Source organism: Artemia franciscana, chromosome 14 (genome assembly GCF_032884065.1).
Source record: "Artemia franciscana chromosome 14, ASM3288406v1, whole genome shotgun sequence".
NCBI classification, from domain to species: domain Eukaryota; kingdom Metazoa; phylum Arthropoda; class Branchiopoda; order Anostraca; family Artemiidae; genus Artemia; species Artemia franciscana.
The window spans coordinates 21,844,186-21,868,613 of NC_088876.1; the positions used below are offsets into that span (position 1 = coordinate 21,844,186).

At 35.9% G+C, this 24,428-nt stretch overlaps 1 protein-coding gene across 4 annotated transcripts in view; it reads left to right on the forward strand.

Annotated features, from left to right (window-relative positions):
- The window catches only part of LOC136035451 (mothers against decapentaplegic homolog 7-like), a 53,733-nt gene that overhangs the window by 12,206 nt on the left and 17,099 nt on the right, over positions 1-24,428 (forward strand). For all 4 annotated transcript variants that reach the window (XM_065717268.1, XM_065717266.1, XM_065717269.1 and 1 more), the window contains exon 2: positions 4,890-5,490. In XM_065717268.1, coding sequence (XP_065573340.1) covers positions 4,995-5,490 — 496 coding nt within the window. In that variant the 5' untranslated portion in view covers positions 4,890-4,994. The remainder of the gene's footprint in view (positions 1-4,889; positions 5,491-24,428) is intronic.

Consider the following 24,428-nt stretch of genomic DNA (forward strand, 5'->3'; position numbering starts at 1 on the left):
CTTATTCTAGATATGCAGCTATAGCTTGGACAACTGACAATATGCTTCAAGTTCAGCATTTAGCAACCAACCCTGAACTTAAGAGCCAGCTCTAAATTTATTAATGTGCAAAAACTCTTTCAGCATGCCTTTATGCATGTATTATTAATCCACAATAAAAAATAAGGATGATACATGCCTCAGAATCAGATTCAGCAGCTCCACAGTTTTTCTGGAGTAAATGATATGGAACAGTTTATTTCTATCAAGTATAAAATTACATTCTTGTTGGTTGAGGGTCTTATCCATATTCATCTGACAACAGACCTTTTGAGTGTAACACCAGATATAACAGTACATGGTCACTAATTGTTGGCTGACCCAACTTTAGCTGCAGAGTCAGTTAGTTCTGAAAACAAAGCACAGTCTGAATTTGATATTTTTCTGGAATGTGAAACATGAATTGTCTTTGGGAAGGACAGTTTTTCCACCTGGCATGGTGGCAAGGAAAGTATTATCTTTCTTAAAAGAAACTTTGAGAAAATCATATTTAAATTCTCCAATCAAAAGATGTTTCTTATTCATTTTTGATAATTTGCTATTAAGTTTAGTGACTTTCCTGCACCTCATATTAAAGTTTCATTCCAAGTCATGATCTTTGTAATATATAGGTGAGTGCAAATTTATAACAACCAATTAACTAATAAAAACAGTGCAACAATTATCACATGTTTCCTATAGGTTGGATTTACCCCTAGGCAATATGACAAGACTGCCAATGGGTCTCCCTTTATTTTTTACTTGTTTTGCTGGTGATACATGTTCTTTAGTATTTTCTGTAAATGCTAAGACATCTAAATTATTCCCTATGAAAACGTGTTCTTGTATGTAGACAATATGATCGTTGCCACATAGCACTTCCAGGCTTGGTAGTTTATTTAGGATTCCTCTGTTGATATTCAATGACACTGGAAAATTGTTCACTCTTATACTTTTACTGATCAAGTGCAAGGGGCCATTTGTTATTTTCCAGAGAGGTGGAAGATAGCAGGTATTGCCTTCAGTCTTCCACTTCAGTTCCAGATTATAGGGTTGTGTTTTGGCACTTGCGTGATCTGTAGCTGTGCAATAAGAAAATATCTTGGTTTTCAGACGGAGAGTGACTAGGTGGCTAATTTTATGGCAGCAGTAGGGCTGGCAAGGCAAGACTGGAATGTTTCAATGAATACATGCTCAGAACAATTTTAGGTGCGTCTTTCATGGCTTCTTGTAGGGCCTCTTGTGACAGGAAATGTAACTTACACAAATGAGACTTTCCAAGCTGATCAGCTCTTTTGCTGTGTGGGATCAGACTAAATCTGCTTGATGCATCATAGTCTATGAGAATGAAACATATGACCCCATCAATTTGGTTTGATTTAACTGAGGTTTTGGGTTAGCTGTTGCAGGGTTTCATAGCAGTTGCTTTTTTCTGATATGTTATATGAGAAAAAACGAAAATTTTGCTTAGGTTTTTGAAGAGATAATAAAGTTCTATAAATATTCGAAGTTATTTGATTTTCAACAAGTTTAGCTTCAATGCTAAGACATTTTACTTAGAAAAATATAGGGAATCAGGAAAATCGAAATTTCAAAATACAAAGTCTCAGAAGGAATTTTATTTTTGGAAAATCAATGTCAACTCCAATCCTTAGAAGATTATTATATGTCCATCTGGAAGAAAAATCTATCTTGTCTAGAAAAAAGTCACTAGGCAAGGCTGTATCCAGGGGCAGGTGACCAGGTTTAACCCCTCCCCCTTAATTTTTTTTGTTTGACTAGGGAAAATTTAACAAAAATACATAAAAACCAGTTTTTAATGCGTTTTTAAAAGTTTTTTTCTTGTAAACGACAACTACCCCTTTCCCCCCTGACTAAAAATCCTGTATACATCTTTGCCTCTAGCGTATAAAAAAATTGATATGTCATGGCAACTTTGCAAGAAGCAATTTTGTATATAAGAAATTTCTTGCTTGCTTTTCATAGCTCTAGGATACTTCATTAAAATACAAGAGGAGTCAAATTAAAAGTTCAAATTAAAGTTGGCTTTTCCAGAATTATTTCCAAGGCATGTAGAAGAGATATGGAATTTGTCTTCCAATTCTTAGCAAAATAATTTAATGATCTGAAGGAGCATGACATAAAATTGTTCTGACATGTTTACTTTCTAAGCTAAGATAGTTTTATTCTGACATAAAATGAGGAAAAAAAATGTTTTTTCTTTAAAACTACTGGAAAATTTACAAACTTCACTGGAACTTTTCTGCCCTGTTCCACAGTTTTCGTTCTAAGGAAAGATTTTGAGTTAGCCACTCTGGAGTTGTTGACTTGTGATACTGTCCAATATCTGTACTGTTATAAAAATTATTGCTTTATAAAAACTGAGTTTGCTTGAGTCTTTAGAGAAATATAAATGTATATATACTGAAATTTACTGTTATCATCAGTGAAAGACTGTTGATAGGATTTTAAATTAGTCTTTTATTTTCTCCAGGCTACAGATTCTATAGATGTTTCAAAATGTCACGAGTCTGTTTATTGGAGGTTATTTGTAGATATATTATGAGTAATATGCAAAGCAATAATCTTAGCTTGTTTTTAGTTACAACCTTGCTCCTTACTTCTGTAAGATAAGTTTCCTTTATAAATTAAACCTCTCGAGACATTGTTTGATATCTGTGTCTTTGGTCTGGTTTACATCTTATTAACTATAGAAAACCCATACTCAAATAGCTCAGTAACTCATAATTCAGAAAAAATAGAAAAAATGAGGTATTTTTAACTTACGAACGGGTGATCGGATCTTAATGAAATTTGATATTTAGAAGGATATCGTTTCTCAAAGCTCTTATTTTAAGTCGCGACTGGATCTGGTGACATTGGGGGGAGTTTGGAGTGGGGGAACCTAAAATGATGGAAAACGCTTAGATTGGAGGGATCGGGATGAAACTTGGTGGGAAAAACAAGCAGAAGTCTTAGATACGTGATTTACATAATTGGAACGGATCCGCTCTATCGGGGGGGGGGGGTGATTATGAAAAATTAGAAAAAATGACGTATTATCAACTTACGAAGGAGTTATCGGATCTTAATGAAATTTCATATTTAGAAGGACCTCGTAACTCAGATCTCTTATTTTAAATCTTTACCGGATCCAGCGTAATTGGGGGGGGCAGTTGGGGGTACCGGAAATCTTTGAAAATACTTAAAAGCGGTGAGATCAGGATGAAACTGGATGGGAAGAATAAAAACATGTCTAAGATACGTGACTGACATAACCGGATCGGATCTGCTCTCTTTGGTGGAGTTGGGGGGGTAATTTTGAAAATTGAGGTAATTGTAACTTACGAAAGGGTGACCAGATCTTAATGAAATTTGATATTTAGAAGGATCTTGTGCTTTAAAGCTCTAATTTTAATTCCGACCAGATCCTGTGATATTGGGGGGATTGGAGGGGGAAACCGGAATTCTTGGAAAACGTGAAAATTGGGGTATTTTTATCTTACGAATAGGTGATCGGATCTTAATGAAATTTGATATTTAGAAGGAATTCATGTCTCAGAACTCTTATTTCAAATCCCGACCAGATCTTTTGACATTGTGGGGAGTTGGAGGGGGAAATCATGGAAAACACTTTGAGTGGAGGAATCGGGATGAAGCTTGCTAGATAGAATAAGCAAATGTCCTTGATACGTGATTGACGGAACCGTACTGGATTCGCTCTCTTTGGGGGAGTTGGGGGAGGGGTTCAGTGATTTGGCGAGTTTGGTGCTTCTGGACTTGCTAGGACGCTGAAAATTTGTCGGCGTGTCAGTGAGCTGTACAAATTGACTTGATAAAGTCGTTTTCCCAGATTCGACCATCCGGGGGGCTAAAGGGAGAGGAAAAATTAGAAAAAATTAGGTATTTATAACATACGAGTGGGTAATCGGATCTTAATGAATTTTGATATTTAGAAGGACATCGTGACTCAGAGCTCTTATTTTAAATCCTGACCGGCATTAAGCCTCTTATTTTCCTTTTAAATCAATCTATTGATTCATAGAATTTTGTTAGAGCTCATACCATATGATCTCTTGGCTCTTAGCTCTTCATGCCTCTTCACAAGTGCCATATGAGCTCTTAGCTCTTGTTTTTAGATTAGTTTTCTTTTAATTTTCTATCTTGTGCTGAGGACGCCTTGTTTGGATACAGGCGAAATATCCGCGTTGTTTTAGTGTTTCCTCTCTACTGGCTGTCGTCTCGTTTGAAGTTTTCTTTTTGTAGAGTTTTATCTCTCTTTGTTGTTTATAAACTATTAAAGTTTATAAGGCAAACATGGGCCCGTTCTCTTCGCTCAGTCCCTGTTGCAGGAAACGGAATGACGGCTCAATAGCAATCGCAAACAGAAGCAGCCATGGTAGAAACGAACCCATAGAAAATTACTTCTGTTTTTGGATCTCTGTTTTTTCTTTTTAAGTTATTTTTCTAGGACGGTATTTTTGTGATGAGGCCAGGGAGTAATTCCACTTCTTAAGCACTTTTAAATGCTGATCAACTTCTGTTGGAACAATTTCAAATAGTTGTTTCTGATACTAACTGTAAGAGTGAGTCCACTTCAGTTGACACACTATAGCCTCTGGCTCAAGGATAACTGATAACCATCCTTTTCGGCTGAAGGCAAGAATAGTACGTGGCTTCCCAAATTCTGTCTTAAGTTCCACTCTCAACAAAACTACAGAGGTAAGGTCCTTTTCACACATATCCTTTCTCAGAATAAACCGAAACTAATGGCATAAAAAACAAAACAGCACAATACCAATTTGTTGCTCTGGAACACAGTAAGTATAATTTGCATGCTTACTTAAATTTATTTTTTTTTTACATTTCAGGTTTACTGTTGTTGTTTTGGTTCTTTGGTTTAGCTGAATATCATTCAGCGAATATTTGTTAATACACCCAGTCATGAAATCCTGGGCAATTGCCCCTGTTGGCCAATGTTTATGTTTCAAAGTAAAAGGTCAAGCCTTTTAAAAAGACTTTGGAAGGCCTCAGTAAAAAAGCTTTCAGAAGAAGACAACGAAGAAATGGTTGCTATTGAACGGGCTTATAAAAGAGCATTGCACTCAATTTTAAAGAGAATCTCTGAAGATCAGTTAGAATCACTGCTTAGATCTATTGAAAGTAAAGGTGAGATCTTATCTGAATGTGTTCATATACCGGATAAAAATCCTTCTCGATCCCCTTCTCCTGAAGGTTGCTGTGGGTGTGATAATTGGCTTCAGTGTGAAAAATCGTTAAATGATTCTTCTGCTAGTTATTCTACTGTTGAAAATTTAAAGCTGGAACCTCATGCAGTGATGTGTGCCATGTTTCGGTGGCCAAGTCTGTCAACACCTTCATGTTTAAGGAGATTGCCTTCAAGTTGCTGCCATCAGGAAGATGGAAGAATATGTTGCAATCCATATCACTGGAGCAAAGAATACTCGTTTGGTAAGATTTATTTTCCTTTTCTCTTGCTTTTAATAAGGCAGAACCTGATTTAATTTACAAACAGACTCGTCTAACAAGTATGCTAGTAAATTATTGTCTAGACCAAGCAATACTCCAGGACATACACAGAGTCTTTGGGTAATTCACTAAGAGAGCCATTTCACCAAGCAATACATACTACAGTGTTGAATTATGATTACACATTTTTTCTGTTTTACCCTCCAATCTGTTTTATGTTATTGGCATACTTAAATGGGTATACATTTTCTTTGATAAAAAGAAACTAACAATAACAAGTCTCAAACTTTCAAGGATATGTACTGAGGTTCATATCAAAAATTTGCATTTTTAGATGAAAGTATTATAATAATTTTTTGGTATTATTTTTTTTTTCGACATGTGCTAAACTAATACCAGGATATGATTCCACTTTATAAACCAAAGCTGCTCTTTTTTTTTAGAGAAAAGGATCCTAACTCCTTCCCCTCGACCCTGATCTGTAATGCAAGAAGTGTACTGTTCTCAATATCCTATCTACTTGTATTATTTTGCATGTTTATATGGTCTTAAGCTGTAAATATACAATTATATATACTTGGACACATGAAAAAGAGGGCCCAAAGGATTTGTTTGAAGGACTTCCCTCTTCCAAGGAAAAGGCTGAGAAATCACGAGAAGGTAATCTAATAAATTAGCTTCAATGAGCCATCGGATGCCAGTAGCATTTGGTATTTGTCCTACTATTCCTATGAGAAGACCCTACACTGGTCAGCTGTTGGTAGACAAAGGTTTTATTGTGTTATAGGCCATGTTTTCTCTTTTTTGTTTTGGAATGTTGGCATTTCTGTGATCATCTATGAATGTTTGTCTATGTTTTGCTACTTTTTTTAGACCCCATCGCGTTTCTCACTGATTGTGAATTCAACAGCCCCTCCACCAAAGACACCTTCATAGAAACCCGTATGCAAAGAGTTTAAAATGTTGTACCCTCCCCCCCCCCAAAAAAAAAAAACGAATTTTAAGTAAGGAGCGACGCGGCTCAATAGTAACCAAAGCTCTAAAAAAAAACGGACTTTGAAACCAATAGATATATACAAAAATTGGCTTATTATGCTAATTCCAAATATTTCAGAAAATTTGCCTTATTTAGGAAAATAGGGGGAAACACCCCCTAAAAGTCGTAGGATCTTAACGAAAATGACACCATCAGATTCAGCGTATCAGAGAACCCTACTGTAGAAGTTTCAAGCTCCTATCTACAAAAATGTGGAATTTTGTATTTTTTGCCAAAAGACAAATCACGGGTGCGTGTTTATTTGTTTGTTTTTTTGTTTTTTTTTTTCTTTTCCCCAGGGGTCATCGTATCGACCAAGTGGTCCTAGAATGTCGCAAATGGGCTCATACTGACGGAAATGAAAAGTTCTAGTGCCCTTTTTAAGCGACCAAAAAAATCGGAGGGCACCTAGGCCCCCTCCCACGCTCATTTTTTTCCCAAAGTCAACGGATCAAAATTTTGAGATGGCCATTTTGTTCAGCATAGTCGAAAAACGTAATAACTATGTCTTTGGGGATGACTTACTCCCCCACAATCCCTGGGGGAGGGGCTGCAAGTTACAAACTTTGACCAGTGTTAAAATATAGTAATGGTTATTGAGAAGTGTACAAACTTTTCAGGGGGATTTTATTTTGTTTGGGGGTGGGGCTGAGGAGAGGGGGCTATGTTGGAGGATCTTTCCTTGGAGGAATCTGTCATGGGGGAAGAAAAATTCAATGAAAAGGGCGCAGGATTCTCTAGCATTACTATAAGAAAACAATGAAAAATAAACATGAAAATGTTTTTTTCAAATGAAAGGAAGAAGTAGCATTGAAACTTAAAACGAACAGAGATTATTACGCATATGAGGGGTTCTAAAAATACTTTAGCATAAAGAGCGAGGTATTTAGGAGGAGATAAATACCTTGCTCTTTATGCTAAAGTATTTTTAGTAATTTCAACTATTTATTCTACGGCCTTTCTGATTCAGGGGTCATTCTTAAAGAATTGGGACAAAACTTACGATTTAGTGTAAAGAGCGAGGTATTAACGAGGGTACAAACCCCCTCGTATACATAATAAAAATATAAGATTATGAAAGTTTGTTACATAAGTTAATTCTTAAGTTACGTATATGTTTTACTAATAAAAACGTTCGTTAAAAATTAAAAGTTCTAGTTTCCTTTTTAAGTAACCGAAAAATTGGAGGGCAACTAGGCCTCCTTCTCCACCCCTTATTTCTCAAAATCGTCTGATCAAAACTAAGAGAAAGCCATTTAGCCAAAAAAAGAATTAATATACAAATTTCATTTTGATAATTGATGTGCGGAGAGCCAAAACCAAACATGAATTAATTAAAAAACGTTCAGAAATTAAATTAAAAAAACTATTTTTTTTTAGCTGAAAGTAAGGAGCGACATTAAAACTTAAAACGAACAGAAATTACTCCGTATATGAAATGGGTTGTCCCCTCCGCAATCCCTCGCTCTTTACGCTAAAGTTTGACTCTTTGCCACAATTCTACTTTTTAAAACAATTAAAAGCTTACTTTAGAGTTTAAATCAAACCTATCAAAGGTTATGAGCCTGAGAAAATTTGCCTGATTTTCGAAAAAGGAGAGAAACAGCCTCTACAAGTCAAAGGATGTTAATCAAAATTACGCCATCAGATTCAGCGTATCAGAAAATCGTACTTTAGAGGTGTAATGCTCCTATTTGCAAAAATGTGAAATTTAGTTATTGTTTTTTTTTGCCTGAAGAGAGATTATGGATGTGTGTTCATTTATTTATGTTTCTAGGGGTGATCGTTTCGACCCAGTGGCTCTAGAATATAAAGAGAGGGGCTTATTCGAACGTTAAAAATTGTAGTGCCCTTTTTAAGAGACCAAAATATTGGAAGGCAACTAGGCCCCCTCCCACGCCCCTTTTCCCCAAAATCGTCCAGTCAAAATTTGAAATAGCTATTTTGTTCAGCGTAGTTTAAAGGCACAATAACTTTGCCTCTGGAGATACCCCCCCCCCACAGCCCCTGGGGAAAGGTCTGGGAAATATGCATACGTTTTTCGGGTTGGGGTAAATTTTTGCTGGGGGGATTTTTCACGAGGAGAGTTTTCTATGGTTAGGGAAGTTTCCAGGGGGTGAACTTTCCAGGGGAATTTCTAGAATTCGTATAGGCCTACCAAATTTTTTTTATATGTCTTGCTTTCTCTTTGCCGACTCAATTTTACGCGTGGAGATGTGAAGGGTAGTTATCCGGGTAAATTTTCACCGGGGTTGAATTGTCTAAAGCAGTGATTCCCAAAGCAGTCCAGGTAGACCCCCAGGAGTGCACGGGAAATTTGACGGGGCTCTACGTTGCTGTGACAAAAAAAATGGGAGTCCACAATTAGTAAAAGAGAGTCCGGTCCACAAGATTTTATCTGGTTTCAGTTGTGAATAACTAAAATGTCGGCTTGACTCCATCAATTAATATAGGTAGATATAAATTTTAAGAAGCTCAGCGACTGTTACTTGTAAAAACTTGCATATTTTATATTCACTACAACATGTCAAGACTTGCAAAGCACTACCGCTGCCGTCACCGCCTTCTGCAACGCTTGTTTAGACGTGCTAAGGGACGAAATACGACATGTGGTGAATGTGCTTGCGATCTTGCATGAACTTGTTTGATTGTTCACCAATATAAATACGAATGCTAAGGACAAACGTTTTCCGAAAACGTTTGTTATCGTATTTGTTTCCGAATTTTTGAAAAGAGAAGTAAAGTGGATCGATGTTTGTGTTTGTCAGTGTCTGAAAAAGTAAGTAATCACCTGCTTATATGCTATAACTTCATACTTTTGATCTTGTTATTTTACAATTTATTTTACACGTAAAAAAAAAACAAAAACTGAAATTGGCTCGGTCATTTTCATAAAACTTTTATTATTGATCTTAGCCAGTTATTGCTTTTCAAACAGTTCGTGGTAACGAACTGTAGTAAGGAGCGATCCGGCTCAATAGTAACCAAAACTCTAAAAAATTGAGTTTTGATATCAACAGCTACATCAAAAGAATCGCATTTTAATGCTGATTTTAAATATATAAGTTTCATCAAGTTTAGTCTTACCCATCAAAAGTTACGAGCCTGAGAAAATTTACCTTATTTAGGAAAATAGGGGGAAACACCCCCTAAAAGTCGTAGGATCTTAACGAAAATGACACCATCAGATTCAGCGTATCAGAGAACCCTACTGTAGAAGTTTCAAGCTCCTATCTACAAAAATGTGGAATTTTGTATTTTTTGCCAGAAGACAAATCACGGGTGCGTGTTTATTTGTTTGTTTTTTTTTTTGTTTTTTTTTTTTTTTTCTTTTCCCCAGGGGTCATCGTATCGACCAAGTGGTCCTAGAATGTCGCAAGAGGGCTCATTCTAACGGAAATGAAAAGTTCTACTGCCCTTTTTAAGTGACCGAAAAAATTGGAGGGCATCTAGGCCCCCTCCCACGCTCATTTTTTCCCCAAAGTCAACGGATCAAAATTTTGAGATAGCCATTTTGTTCAGCATAGTCGAAAACCATAATAACTATGTCTTTGTGGATGACTTACTCCCCCACAGTTCCTGGGGGAGGGGCTGCAAGTTACAAACTTCGACCAGTGTTTACATATAATAATGGTTATAGGGAAGTGTACAGACGTTTTCAGGGGGATTTTTTTGGTTTTAGGGGTAGGGTTGAGGGGAGGGGGCTATGTGGGAGGATCTTTCCTTGGAGAAATATGTCATGGAGGAAGAAAAATTCAATGAAAAGGGCGCAGGGCGCAGGACGAATCTGGTCACGTTAGAAAAAAACGTCAAATTCAGAGCTTAATATACAATGCTGGGTGTTCGGAGCCTCTCTATTATGGAGTATAATTTGAAAATAACGCAACTATACGAGCGATAAAACATATATACCACAACCATAACTCAACTAACGAAAGAACTGCTAAGAGGTAACACAACTATAAAGCGAAAACAGGTGAAAACTAATGGGAAAATAAACGAACTAAGAGGTGGAAGGGGCCCAGAGAAAAAATATAATCCTTTTCCAATTTTGAGCCTAACTTCCGCAAATGAGTAATAATGTCAGAAGCCCCGAAATACCGAATTATTTTCTTTTTCCTATAAGACCGGGGTAGATGAAACAAACTTACAATAGCGGAAATATAATATACACAATTCAGCCAGATCTTGTCTTTTTTTCAGGATAGGTGAAATACCAGATAGGAAAAGTATTGAATGGTCGCAAAAACTAGTGTATAGCAATGCAAGCGCTTTTCGATAATAATAACCACGATTAGCTACTATTTTACCATAACCCGCTTTTAGTTTTCTTTAATATGCCGTACAATATTGATCCGGAAAGCTAGTAGATTCCAATAAATATGAATGCTTGACCGCCACAAATCAGAGACATAATGGATGGAGAAGTTAGAACGCGGATTTCAAATGGGCATAGACTTTGCATTAAAGACTAGTTACTCACACTTATCAATATTCAATGACAGACCAACAGTTTTGAAATGTTTTGAAATAGATGATACGGAATTCGAGAGGCTAAATCTAGAACGGCTAGATCTAGAAGTATATCATCCGCATATGCAATACAAAGACATTTGCCAAATTACAAAAAAGAAAGGGCATAATTTTGTATAACACACTGCGATACAAATACTGAAAAGATACGGGGAAAGAACACCACCATGAAGCACTTCCAAGCGGGTTGGAATATTCCCATAACAATTAGAGTGAAACTTAACCGAATATGGGAATCAAACAGTTCGTGGTAACGAACTGTAGTAAGGAGCGACCCGGCTCAATAGTAAACGAAACTCTAAAAGACGTAATTTCGATGCTAAAAGAAATATCAAAAGAATCGGATTTTTATGCTGATTTTCAATATATACGTTTCATCAGATTTAGTCTTTGTCATCAAAAGTTACGAGCCTGAGAAATTTGCCTTATTTTGGAAAATAGGGGAAAAAATCGCACCATCGCATTCAGAGTATCAGAGAACCCTTTAGAAAAAATTTCAAGGTCCAATCTACAAAAATGTGGAATTTCGTATTTTTTGCCAGAAGACAAATCACGGGTGCGTGTTTATTTGTTGTTTTTTTTTGTTGTTTTTTTTTCCCAGGGGTCATCGTATCGACCAAGTGGTCCTAGAATGTTGCAAGAGGGCTCATTCTGACGAAAATAAAAAGTTCTAGTTCCCTTTTTAAGTGACCAAAAAATAAGAGGGCACCTAGGCCCCTTCCCACGCTCGTTTTTTCCCAAAGTCAACGGATCAAAATTTTGAGATAGCCATTTTGTTCCGCATAGTCGAAAACCATAATAACTATGTCTTTGGGGATGACTTACCCCCCACAGTCCCTGGGGGAGGGCTGCAAGTTACAAACTTTGACCAATGTTTACATACAGTAATAGTTACTGGGAAGTGTACCGACGTTATCAAGAGGATTTTTTGGTTTGGGTGTGGGGTTCAGGGGAGGGGGCTATATGGGAGGATCTTTCCTTGGAGGAATATTTCTTGGGGGAAGAGAAATTCAATGAAAAAGGCGCAGGACTTTCTAGCATTACTATAAAAAAAACAATGAAAATATAAACATGAAAAAGTTTTTTCAATTGAAAGTAAGGAGAAGCATTAAAACTTAAAATAAACAGAGATTATTACGCATATGAGGGGTTCTAAAAATACTTTTAGCATAAAGAGCGAGGTATTTAGGAGGAGATAAATGCTTCGCTGTTTATGCTAAAAAAAAATTAAGTAATTTCAACTATTTATTCTACGGCCTTTCTGATTCAGGGGTCATTCTTAAAGAATTGGGACAAAACAAGATTTAGTGTGAAGAGCAAGGTATTAACGAGGGGACCAATCCTCTCATATATATATAATCAAAAATATAAGAATGTAAAAGTTTGTTACGTAAGTTAATTCTTAAGTTACGTATTTTGTTTACTAATAAAAACGTTCGTTAATAAATTAAAAGATCTAGTTGCCTTTTTAAGTAACCGAAAAATTGGAGGGCAACTAAGCCTCCTTCCCCACCCCTTATTTCTCAAAATCGTCTGATCAAAACTAAGAGAAAGCCATTTAGCCAAAAAAAGAATTAATATGCAAATTTCATTTTAATAATTTATGTACGGAGAGCCAAAATCAGACATGCATTAATTCAAAAACTTTCAGAAATTAAATAAAAAAAACAAGTTTTTTGAAATGAAAGTAAGGAGCGACATTAAAACTTAAAACGAACAGAAATTACTCCGTATATGAAAGGGGCTTTTCCTCCTCGACACCCCGCTCCTTGCGCTAAAGTTTGATTCTTTCTCGCAACTCTACTTTTCAAAACAATAAAAAACTTTAGCGTAAGGAGCGGGGCTTCGAGGAGGAAAAGCCCCTTTCATATACGGAGTAATTTCTGTTCGTTTTAAGTTTTAATGTCGCTCCTTACTTTCATTTCAAAAAACTTGTTTTTTTTATTTAATAAGGTAAAGAATCAGTTTACTGACGGTTCTTTGTTTATTTCATTGCAATAATTAATTTTTAATTTCATTGCTCCTTCTCTGTTCAAATAGCCATATCCTGTTAAGTAAGACCGACATAAATTTACTAAAACAATGTTTTTTTAATGTATAGGTAGGTAATTGATACGAAACATGGCTGAATCCAAGAGAAATGTCGACAATACAGTGTTGATTATTTAAAATTTGGTTTTCTACCATCAAAAACAGACAAGCGGTTGCCCATAAGCCTTTTTTTATGCAACAAAGTTTTGATCAATGACTCTATGAAACCATCGAAGCTCGAACATCATCTTAGAAAGTGTCATCCTGATAAAATTGATAAAGATTGGAATATTTTCAAAAATTGAAGGGAAAAAAAAATGAAAAGAGACCCACTGTGCTTAGTATGTTTGCTTCAACGTCTTAAAGAAACGATGATGGCTTGCGAGCATCTTACAATATCTCATTGCTTATAGCAAAATCTGGAAAACCGCACACCATTGGATAACAGTTAATTTTACCTGCTGTTGAAGAGTTTTAAAAACCGCTGTGCACAAATCCCTTATTCGACATACTCAAAAGAATTCCTTTGAGTAACAACACTGTACGAAGACGTATTGATGAAATTAGCTCTGATATTGACAATTTCTTATGTAATTATCGGCAAACAATTCATTTTTCTATTCAACTTGACGAGTCAACCTTACCCGGTAATGAAGCATTATTATTGGCATATGTTCGATCTGTTATGGACCAAGAAATTTATGAAGAGTTACTATTCGCAAAAACTTCCAAGACGGACTCGAAAGGTCAACATTTATTGTCCTGAGCAATTTTTTTAAGGAAAAATCGATTCCATTCACAAACGTTATTTCAGTGGCAACAGATAAGGCTCCTGCCATGGTTGTGCGATATCGTCGGTTAATAAGGCATCTTAAAAAAAAATATACTAGAGGTATCTGCAATTCACTGTGTCATCCACCGACGACATCTAGTAGCGAAAAATTTGAGTGAGAAATTGCACAAACCACTTCAATTTGTGATTAATGCAGTTAACAAAATAAAAAGCAATGCATTGAATGCGCGTTCATTTGCACAACTGTGCGATGAAAATGAGGAAGAATTTCAATGATTGCTCTTGCATACCGAAGTATGCTAGTTATCGAAGGGGGCATGTTTAACAAGATTTTATCCAATTTTCGAATCAGTATTAGAGCTTCTGGAATGTAAAGATCCAAATTTAAGAGAAAATCTCATCAATTCGAAAGCAAACATCGCGTATTTGATAGATTTGTTCAAGAAATTTAATAACATTAACTTTGGGACAGTCTTTAACAATAACTTTAATAAGGGGACAGTCTCAATTCAATAAAAGCAAAGGGTGTAATTTCAGCTTTTCTTGGAAAATTGAAATATCTGAAGCAAAATATTAGTCGGCGCGAATTTTCCCAGTTTTTAAACTTGTTACAGGTAGAATGCCTTGATGAGGATATTCAGAAACGTTTAATTGTCCTGCATGATGACTTCAAAATCAGATTTGAAGATATCCTGACGATGGAAATACCACCATGGATCATAGATCCATTTGATGAAACGGAGTTGGGCAATGCTATATAACAAGATGAGCTACTCGACCTTAGCACTAATGAGGAGCTGAAAGTGAAATTTAAAGGAAGGTATCAAACATTTTGGTTGCAGGCAGAAATACCCCGAAAAATATCCTGGACTGTGGATGATTACGAGACAACTTTTGATAGAGTTTCCCTCATCATATCTTGTCGAAAAGAGCTTTAGTGTCGTTACAAACCTTTTAACGGAAAAAAGGAGCAGATTGAATATCACGGAACGGGGAGATGTGCGGTTATTCCTAGCCAAGTTGAACCCTAATATTGATAATTTGCTGTCAGTTCATGAAGTACATCCTTCCCATTAACATATGACTATTTTGTGATTGTTATTGTAGAAAGGTAGAATTTACTTTACATTATTAATCAAAAGTGTAATAATTACATATTTGAATAAATACAACACAAGAAAGTATACTTTTTTTTCCGATTATTTTTAAATAAGATAAGGGAGAATTTATTGGTTCCTTTTGCTGTGAGTAGATGTAAAAAAATAATAAAAGAAAAAAAATAGGTGGAATGGACACAATTTTTTGATTGGTCACTCTTACACTTTGACAACCACTCACTGCACAATCAGTTTATTAATCAACCAATAAATTCTCACTTTTTTTTCGAAAACTGTTAATTCGTGGCTGAAACTCAGCCACAAAGCAAATTTCCGTAGGTAGATCTGATATTCACATTTTTATCGAGTTTTGGAAATATGGTAGAAATGTAGCTAAAGGGAGTCCACCAGAACCTAAAATTTTTAAAGTGGTCTATAAGACAAAAAAGTTTGGGAACCTCTGGTTTAAAGGATATTTCCGCGGGGAGGAAGTATTTTTACTTTGAGGTTAAGCCACTTTTCCTGACATTATTAAAAAAAAGATCACAATATAAATGAAAAAAACAGTTTTTCAACTAAAAGTAAGGAGCAACATTAAAACTAAAACTAACAGAAGTATATGAGAGGAGGGGATACTTGTATGCTATTCTGACCACGGCAAGTACCCATGTTAAGAAAACAGTTCTTACTTCGTAATATGCAGAATGATCATAGTTAATACATTTTGCATGTAGCCCCACTATACTTTACTCCCAACCCCCTGATGTGTAAATATATAGCACCAATTACATTATTTCCTATCTGTTCTTGTAATGCGTCTCAGTTGTTTCAACTCGTGAAGCAATAGAATCAACTCTGATAAAACAAGAACTGGAAAAACAAGTTTCGGGTGGCAATATATAAATACATAACTTGGGCTATATATTCGCACATTAGGGGGGGGGGGTAAAGTGTAGCGTGGTTGCGTGGAACATGTGTTGACAGTGATTATTCTGCATATTATTAAGTAAGAATTGTTTCTTAAAACGGGTACTTCCTGTGGTCAAGATATCACACATTGTCCCCTCCTTAACACCTTGTTCTTTACGCTAAAGCTTGAATTTTGTCCCAGTTCTTCAAGAACGACTCCTGAAACACATGACTCGTTCTGTTAGAACAATGAGAAATAATTTTACAAATACTGAAAAACTTCAGCGTGAAGAACGAGGTGTTGAAGAGGGGGCAAACCCCGCCATATACATAACAATTTCTGTTCGTTTTAAGTTTTAATGTTGCTCCTTACTTTAAATTGAAAAAAAAAAAAAAAAATTTATTATTTAACTCAAACCATAACTCACAGTGGAAACAATGGGATCAGTTGTGGATCGGGACAGAGGATAATCTGTGCCCCCCTAGATTGGAAAAATACTCATGGGGGGCATTTTCATTGAAAATGCCTTTTTGTTATTTTTAGTGTAAAATTGAAAACATGACGTAATTCCCCCTTATATATTGAAAGATTGGTAGTTAATTATTATGCAGGAAATAATTGAGTTTTTCACGGTGATAATACCAGACAATTAGCTTCGGCTCGCTGGGAAAATGCATAGTAGCTATTTTTTAATTCAATATTTAGTTGGTATTTAATAAGGTTACTTTAGGTTACGTATTTAATATAATGCGCTATGGGCGGCCCCCTTCCATAATTCTTTGTTGTAGTTTTCACAATTTTGCTAATAAAGTATTATATTTTCATCATATTTTGTTTTCTTTTATTAGCATTAACCAAACTTCACTCCTCGATTGTTTCTCGTATAGTACTTAAGTACCGAAAAAATTACCCCGTCCTCCCTGAATTTGGTGAATTGACGCCATTGAATAGGATCAATCTTTGAAGGGTCACTCCCTCAACCCGGAAAAACATGTTTTTCAACCAGGTACATACGTAGACTTTTTGGGGAAAGGACCAATATATATGGGGAGGGGCCTTAGTAAAGCAATAAAAAGTGACTGTCTTCGTAAAACTTCCCGATTATGGGGAAATGTGGACAGTGTAAAATATATCTTGCATGGGGGAAATTGTACAAGTTGACTGTTTTCTTTTTAATCGATCGTTACCAGTTAAAAATTAAGCCACTAGTTATTCAAGCTTTTTTGTATGATTTTACTTAGGCCTATATTTCATATAATGTAGGAATATTGTGGTACATCAGTGTAACCACTTCCCTTATGACCATCATCACAACAATGAAAGGGTCGTACTGCAATTTATAAATGTAATACCGTATGATCTATCGTTATCACTAAGATAATGGACAGTATCGAAAATTTGCTTGTGTTAGTCACGTATTTTCAATCTCGTGCCAATCTTTTTATTGATTGGTTAAGGATCCACGTAGTGCAATGTCCTATCGAAATAAAACAAGCCTTATTGCCTTAATGAATGAGTCTCTTAGTCTTAGAATGCATCTAATATCGACACAGTCGGCGCCGGTATGTCCGACCAACGAAGAATTTGACGAATGCTATGTAAAAGCTTCGCCCTAAATTGATTGAATCCATTCCTATCGTTCTCTTTTAAGTTGCGTCGACAGAATTTTGTCCATTTCTCATTAAGGGGCTTGTAGACGCCTCTCTTGTCTATAGCAGTCTATTGTAAAAAGTTAACGTTCTTTTTCAACTTGTGTTCTTTCTACAAGCCCTATCATTTTCAATTGAGACACTTGTTATTTTGATACAGCTAGTGAACAGCCTGAATAATTCTCAGTAAGCAGAATAATTCGAAGCTTCTAGTGCAAACCCTCCCCCCTAATAAAAAACGATTTTTCTTAAATGTTAATAATCAAACAGTGACAAGATAATAATTAAGAAATGAACTGTAAGTAAGGAGTTACCCACGTCGATGGTAACTAAAACTCTAAAAATCCGAATTTTCGAAAATAAATGCGTACAAAAATCTTTACTATACGCTGATTCAAATATATACGTATTTTTTCAAGTTTAAAAGGTACCCATAAAAAAGTTTTTTTCAGAAAAGGGGAGAGGATAACCGTGTTCCCAATGTTCCCTTCCCAAACAATTTTCAAGCCACTGAATACGAAATTTTGTATTTTCACGGGTGTTTTCTTCCCCTTTCTCAACAGGGGGGGGGGTCATATTGAACCAGAAGTCATCGAGTTTTGGGAGAGGTTTCATTCGAATGAAAATCACAAATTTCAGTGCCTTTTCAAAGAAACAAAATTTTACGTTCTCAATTTTACGTAAATGCTTCATTGTAGAACCAAGAAAAAATTATATATGAAAAAATCTTACCGTTTGAAATCGATGCATACAAAGCTCCTGGTAGCACTTCACCCCTCCCCGTCTTCCCTCAAAACTCACTACATTTATCTGTTTTCTCAATGAGAGCTAGAATGTTTTGGCATTAAAATGTCCTCTTTGAGGCACTAACCCCCTTCCGCCTACACCATAAACCAACTCCCTTCCTTCATAATAGCTGATTTGCACTTAATAATCACTGTACGTAATTCCTGGGAGGGTGTAAAGAGGGAGGCTTTAAATAGATTAGGTTGGAGGAGGAGCGTGCGTAGCTGTGTTGGCCTCAGGTGGCTTGGTGCTGCAGTGAGTTAGTAGTAGTAGTAGTAGTAGTACGTAATTTTATGAAAGAAATACAAATAAGTTTAGTTCAAAGAAGCTGTAAAGTAAATATCAGGCACATTTGTCTGCAATAAGAAGGGAGGTATCAACCCCCTCCATTTCCTTCCTCAGGCTTATTATAAATGAAAGGAGATGAAAAATCACTTCGTATCCCCCTCCTCTCCATACACCTTTCAAATTTGTCTGAAAGTACTTGGAGAGTTAGACAATTTGGGTATGTGAATGGGTTCTCTTGGGTATATGTCATACACACCTCTTTCCTACACAATGACCCACCGCCCTCCATCATAATTCCTTATTTGCAATTATACATCACTAAACATAGCTTAGATATACTACCTGGAACGGCTATTTCAACCCTTGGGGATGCAAGTTTCTTTAGGGTTAAACTGCCGCATTCTAGAAGACTTCCAAAACTCAACATAATTTATTTTTTTTACTTTGATGAAAAATCAAGTGAATCAACTTTGCCAAATCAAGTATTTTGGTAAATATTGATATTGACCATTTATGCTTTATTGACTTCGTAGATTTTCAGGATCGACTGCACCACCGTGTCACATTACTTCCTCTACAACTGGGAAGATCAGTATGTTTTTTTTTTCATATTTTGAAATCATTAACTATCTCAGAATTTTGAGTCGATAGCATTTTTTTCCTTTTTAAGCCAAAACCTTAATTTTACAAAATGGCAGAAAAACGCCACTTTCTCGTGGCAAAATCTTTTTGGTAACTTGAAAAGGGTTCTAGAACTTTTAATTTTCATTCGAACCATTTTCCAATCCTCTCTGACTGCCGGTTCGATACAATCACCCCTAGGAAACAGGAATTAAGAGCTTATATGGTACTTGTGACGAGAGATCGGATCCAGTCCGGTTATGTCAATCACGCATCTAGAACTTGTGCTTATTCTTGAACTCGCTAAAGCACTAGAAATCCCCCAACTCCCCCAAAGAGATCGGATCCGGTCATGTCAATCACGTACCTAGAACTTGTACTTATTCTTCCCATCAAGTTTCATCCCGATTTCTCCACTCTAAGCGTTTCCCAAGATATCCGTTTCCCTCCTCCACCCCACAGTGTCTGTGGATCCGATTCGAATTGAAAAGGAAGCATCTGAGACATGATGTCTTTCTATATATAAAGTTTCATTAAGATCCAATCACCCATTCGTGAGATAAACATACCTCAGTTTTCACGATTCGGATCTAGTTTAGGATCTTCTTCATGTAAAAATTTGGGTGGTCCGGGATTCAAACCTGCGACCTCTTGTACCCTTAGTGAAAATCATACCGCTAGACCAGCAAGCTATACTGTAGAGCAATAATCATTTGTTATATTGGGAAATTAAATTCTTCTCAACTTTCTCGTTCGCCCTCCAGATGGCCGAATCTGGGAAGCGACTATTTCTAATTTATTCTGGTCTGTCCCTGATACGCCCGCCAACTTTCATCGTCCTAGCTTATCTGGAAGTGCCTGAACTAGCAAAACCGGGACCGACAGACAGACAGAAATTGTGATCGCTATATGTCACTTGGTAAATACTAAGTGCCATAAAAACGCATCTGTGATATTACTTCTCGGAACATGTGGCTGTTGAAAATGTACACCAGGTGGTGAGAACCGAGCAACCCCTTGGCTTTTGGTCGGTCATCTTTGAAAGACCGAATGAGTGAATTAGGCTATATTAAGTTTGTCAGAAATTATTGAGAAAATAATTAATATTTGAGGTTTTCTAGGGGACAGGGGTCCCTTGTGTTGTTTACCCGCCTGAAATTAAGGATAATAAAGTTAAGTCAACTAAATTTGATGCAATTAAGCCTACTTCAGATTTTAACCATATCGCTTAAATGTTTTCTAACAGCATTATTGTCGTTTACATTTTTCTTTTAGACGCAATCAAGTTTCATTATATTTACTAAGCTAAGTTGTTAATTATTATTGTTTCGTCCAAGGCTTGCATGTCTGAAACTTTTTATCCGGCTAATAAGCACTATGACTGTGAAACTCAATGTGTTTTCTTATTTCCGTTGCTTGACTACAAGTCGTTCATTTTGAATACAACACCCACGGTGCAGTTGAAAGCTTTGAATACATTAATTGTAATGTTACTTGCTTCGCCAAGGCGACATCAAGCCAAGCCCCGTTCTGGCGACCGACTGAGTGACGCCAGACGTAGAATGCTTCCGGGGGCTCTGATTGTAGCCTAATTTAGAAGTCATATCCTCTTGATCCTATTTTCCTGCTTGTATTATGTTTACTTATAAGGATCTGGAGATAAAATATAAGTTGTTTCAGTATTTGCTTCAACTCAAGAATGCTCACCTTATTCAAGTGTAATTGTAAACTTCATTAGGCTGTATTGAAAGGAACTTTTTAAGATTGCCATGCCGTATTTTGAGTAAAATTGTGTTCGCATTTATCTGTCCTTTGGTCCTCAATGCAAATCAGGAGCCTGGTCAGGTTTCTACTGTGGGAGGTCCTGCTCATTGGTGAAGGAGGGTCCAAACGAGGAAAAACAGTTACATATTACACAGAAGACAACCAAGCAATGAAGTTAAGTTAATCATTCTTACTTCATAATACTCAGAACGATTATAGTTAACACATTTTGCATGCAGCCTCGCTATACTTCACCCCTCCTACCTAATGTGCAAATATTTAGCCCAAATTATATATATATATATATATATATATATATATATATATATATATATATATATATATATATATATATATATATATTAGGGGAGGGGTGGTGGTGTAAAGTATAGCGAAACTGAATACAAAATGCGTTAACTATGTTTATTCTTCATATTATGAAGTAAAAATGATTAACTTAACTTCTTTTTTTGGGTGTGTCCTGTCTTATGTATAATACTTAAGTGCGCCTTAGTCTACCGTATTCTGCCTAAACGTTTTTTTATTTTTCTACTTTATTTATAACAAATTTAATGAAACCTTTATTTAATATTATATTTGATTATAATTTTACGGCAACAACCAGTTTGTTCTAGGCTGAATGCATAAATAAACCAAAAAATAAGAAATAGGCTAAGATTTAGTGTTCGTATTAACAGGCAATGCGCGTCGACAGTGCTATGAGTTTAGCCATACGGGGGACGGTGTTCATACGATCGGAAATTGATGGTTCCTAAAGAATATTTTAAGGCCGAAAGCAATTTGAGGGCCATTAATTCCCTTCCCGTGTCCTTTTTTTACCCCATGTACTCCATAACCCTAAGGGATACAGGAAGAGAATTTGGAGATAGTGATTTCTTTTCGAATGATCGAGAGACACAAACATGTACCTCCGGGGTAGGACATGCTAACGAGTCCCAAATACAAAGGCCCAAAAATTTTGGATTTTTTCCTTTTCTTCGTCGCCACATTTTAGTAGAAATATTTCACCTTGTTAAAACTGTAATCATGCAAATAAGTTAAACTTGTTTCTGTGCAAACCGAGTTGTTTCTTTGCGTGGCACATAAAACGAACGAAATTCCGATGCAGTGCAAAAATGAACTCTCCGGTGCAAAAAGAAGCTAAGTCCTGAATTAATGTAACAAGGAGACAGGACCAAGAGGAGAAGCATATTATGGGGTACCATTGTAATCTCCTTGGTCTAATCTTCCATTCCCCTCTTCCTGGGAAAATGGGAACTTCCTGGGATGGTGTAAAGAGGGAGGCTTTGTTGAATAGTTTAGGATGGCGGAAGAGCATGCGTAGTTTGTTGGCCTCAGGTGGCTTTGTGTTGCGGTGAATTGTTAGCAGTAGTAGTAGTAGTTGTTTTGTATATCCCCTCAGTCCCCTTAGTAAGCAAAACCTGAAAACACAATTTGAAAAAAAAACAAACACCAAGTAAAAAAAGTCAATCCTTTGTTTTCATCAAAGTAGTTAAATTTAATATGTGCGAATTCTCAAAGGTACTGGTGACAAAATACCTCTCGTACTCTTTAGTTATGTGACAAATTTGCATATATCTTGTGGGCAAGTTTACAGAAGGTGGAAATAAAACCTATATTTAATGTCATGGGTACTTGTTAATTGAACGTAACACATCCAAGAAGTGAAGTTAGGTTAATCCTAATGAAATGTAACCTATATATAAACTTTAGTTTATATCTATATATATAAAAATAAGTTGTCTGTCTGTGGATGTGTGGATGGATGTGTGGATGGATGTGTCAGGTGACGTCACCTGAAAAAACTGGATTAGGTGACGTCAAAACTGAAAAAACTAAAAAAAGGCAAAAACTACAAAAAAAAACTAAAAACTAATAAAAAAAATAAAAAAGCTAAAAAACTAAAAAAACTATAAAGGTAAAAACCAATAAAAAACTAAAAAAAAAACTGAAAAAACTAAAAAAAGGCAAAAACTACAAAAAAAACTAAAAACTAATAAAAAAAGTAAAAAAGCTAAAAAACTAAAAAAACTAAAAAAACTAAAAAAAGGTAAAAAAATAAAAAAAATAAAAAATAAAAAAAAACTAAAAAAAAGGAAAAAACTGAAAAATAAGCTAAAATAAAGGTAAAAACCAATAAAAAACTAAAAAAAAAAGGAAAAAACTAATAAATGACGACACTCAAAGAGAAAGCGACCAGGACAAAAGGAATGTTCGATTAGCAATCAACAAAGCACCGGGACACAGGGAGTATAAATGACGACCAGGACATAAGTAAAAAAAAAAAACTATCTATATATATAAAAATAAGTTGTCTGTGGATCTGTGGATCGTGGATCAGGTGACGTCACCTGAAAAAACTGGATCAGGTGACGTCAAAACTGAAAAAACTAAAAAAAGGCAAAAACTACAAAAAAAACTAAAAACTAATAAAAAAAATAAAAAAGCTAAAAAACTAAAAAAACTAAAAAAAGGCAAAAACTACAAAAAAAACTAAAAACTAATAAAAAAGCTAAAAAACTAAAAAAACTAAAAAAAAGGCAAAAACTACAAAAAAACTAAAAACTAATAAAAAAAATAAAAAAGCTAAAAAACTAAAAAAACTAAAAAAAGGTAAAAAACTAAAAAATAAATAACGACCGGGACACAGGGACACAACTACAACGGGGACACCGGGGGAAACAGGGGGATATAAATGACGACCGGGACAAAAAAACTAAAAAGAAATAAAAACTAAAAACTAATAAAAAAAACTAAAAAATCTAAAAATCTAAATAAGCTAAAAAAGAAAAAAAAGGAAAAAAATAAAGGAGAAAAACAAAACTAAAAAACGAATGTATATACAGACCGGGACACCGGGATACAAATGATGACCGGGACCCGGGACACAGGGAATATAAATGACGACCGGGACACAGGGACACAACTACAACGGGGACACCGGGGGAAACAGGGGGATAACCTGACAATCTATTTATATGCAAAGACAATGGGACAGCAAAGAATGTTGTATATTCGCAAGTTTATATAACATAGGGACACAACTACAATGGCGCGTAACTATTATGGCGCGTAACGACTTACGCGCGCGGGGGGGCTTGGGGGGGGCGCGAAGCGCCCCCACCAACTAGGTGTTGGGGTGGCGCGAAGCGCCACCCCAACAGCTAGTAGCAATATAATTTGGGCTATATATTCCTAAATTAGGAGTGGGATTGGATAAAATATTTGGACAGTGCCCCTAACCTAATGAAATTTATCGTAAACTTCCCCTCCTCCCTAATGTGTAAATATATAGCCCAAATACACAGTCCAATGTATTTTATCACCCGCCGCTTGTCTTTGTTGCTATGAAACCGGTTTTCTGAGATCTAACATACAGTTAATTCTTGAA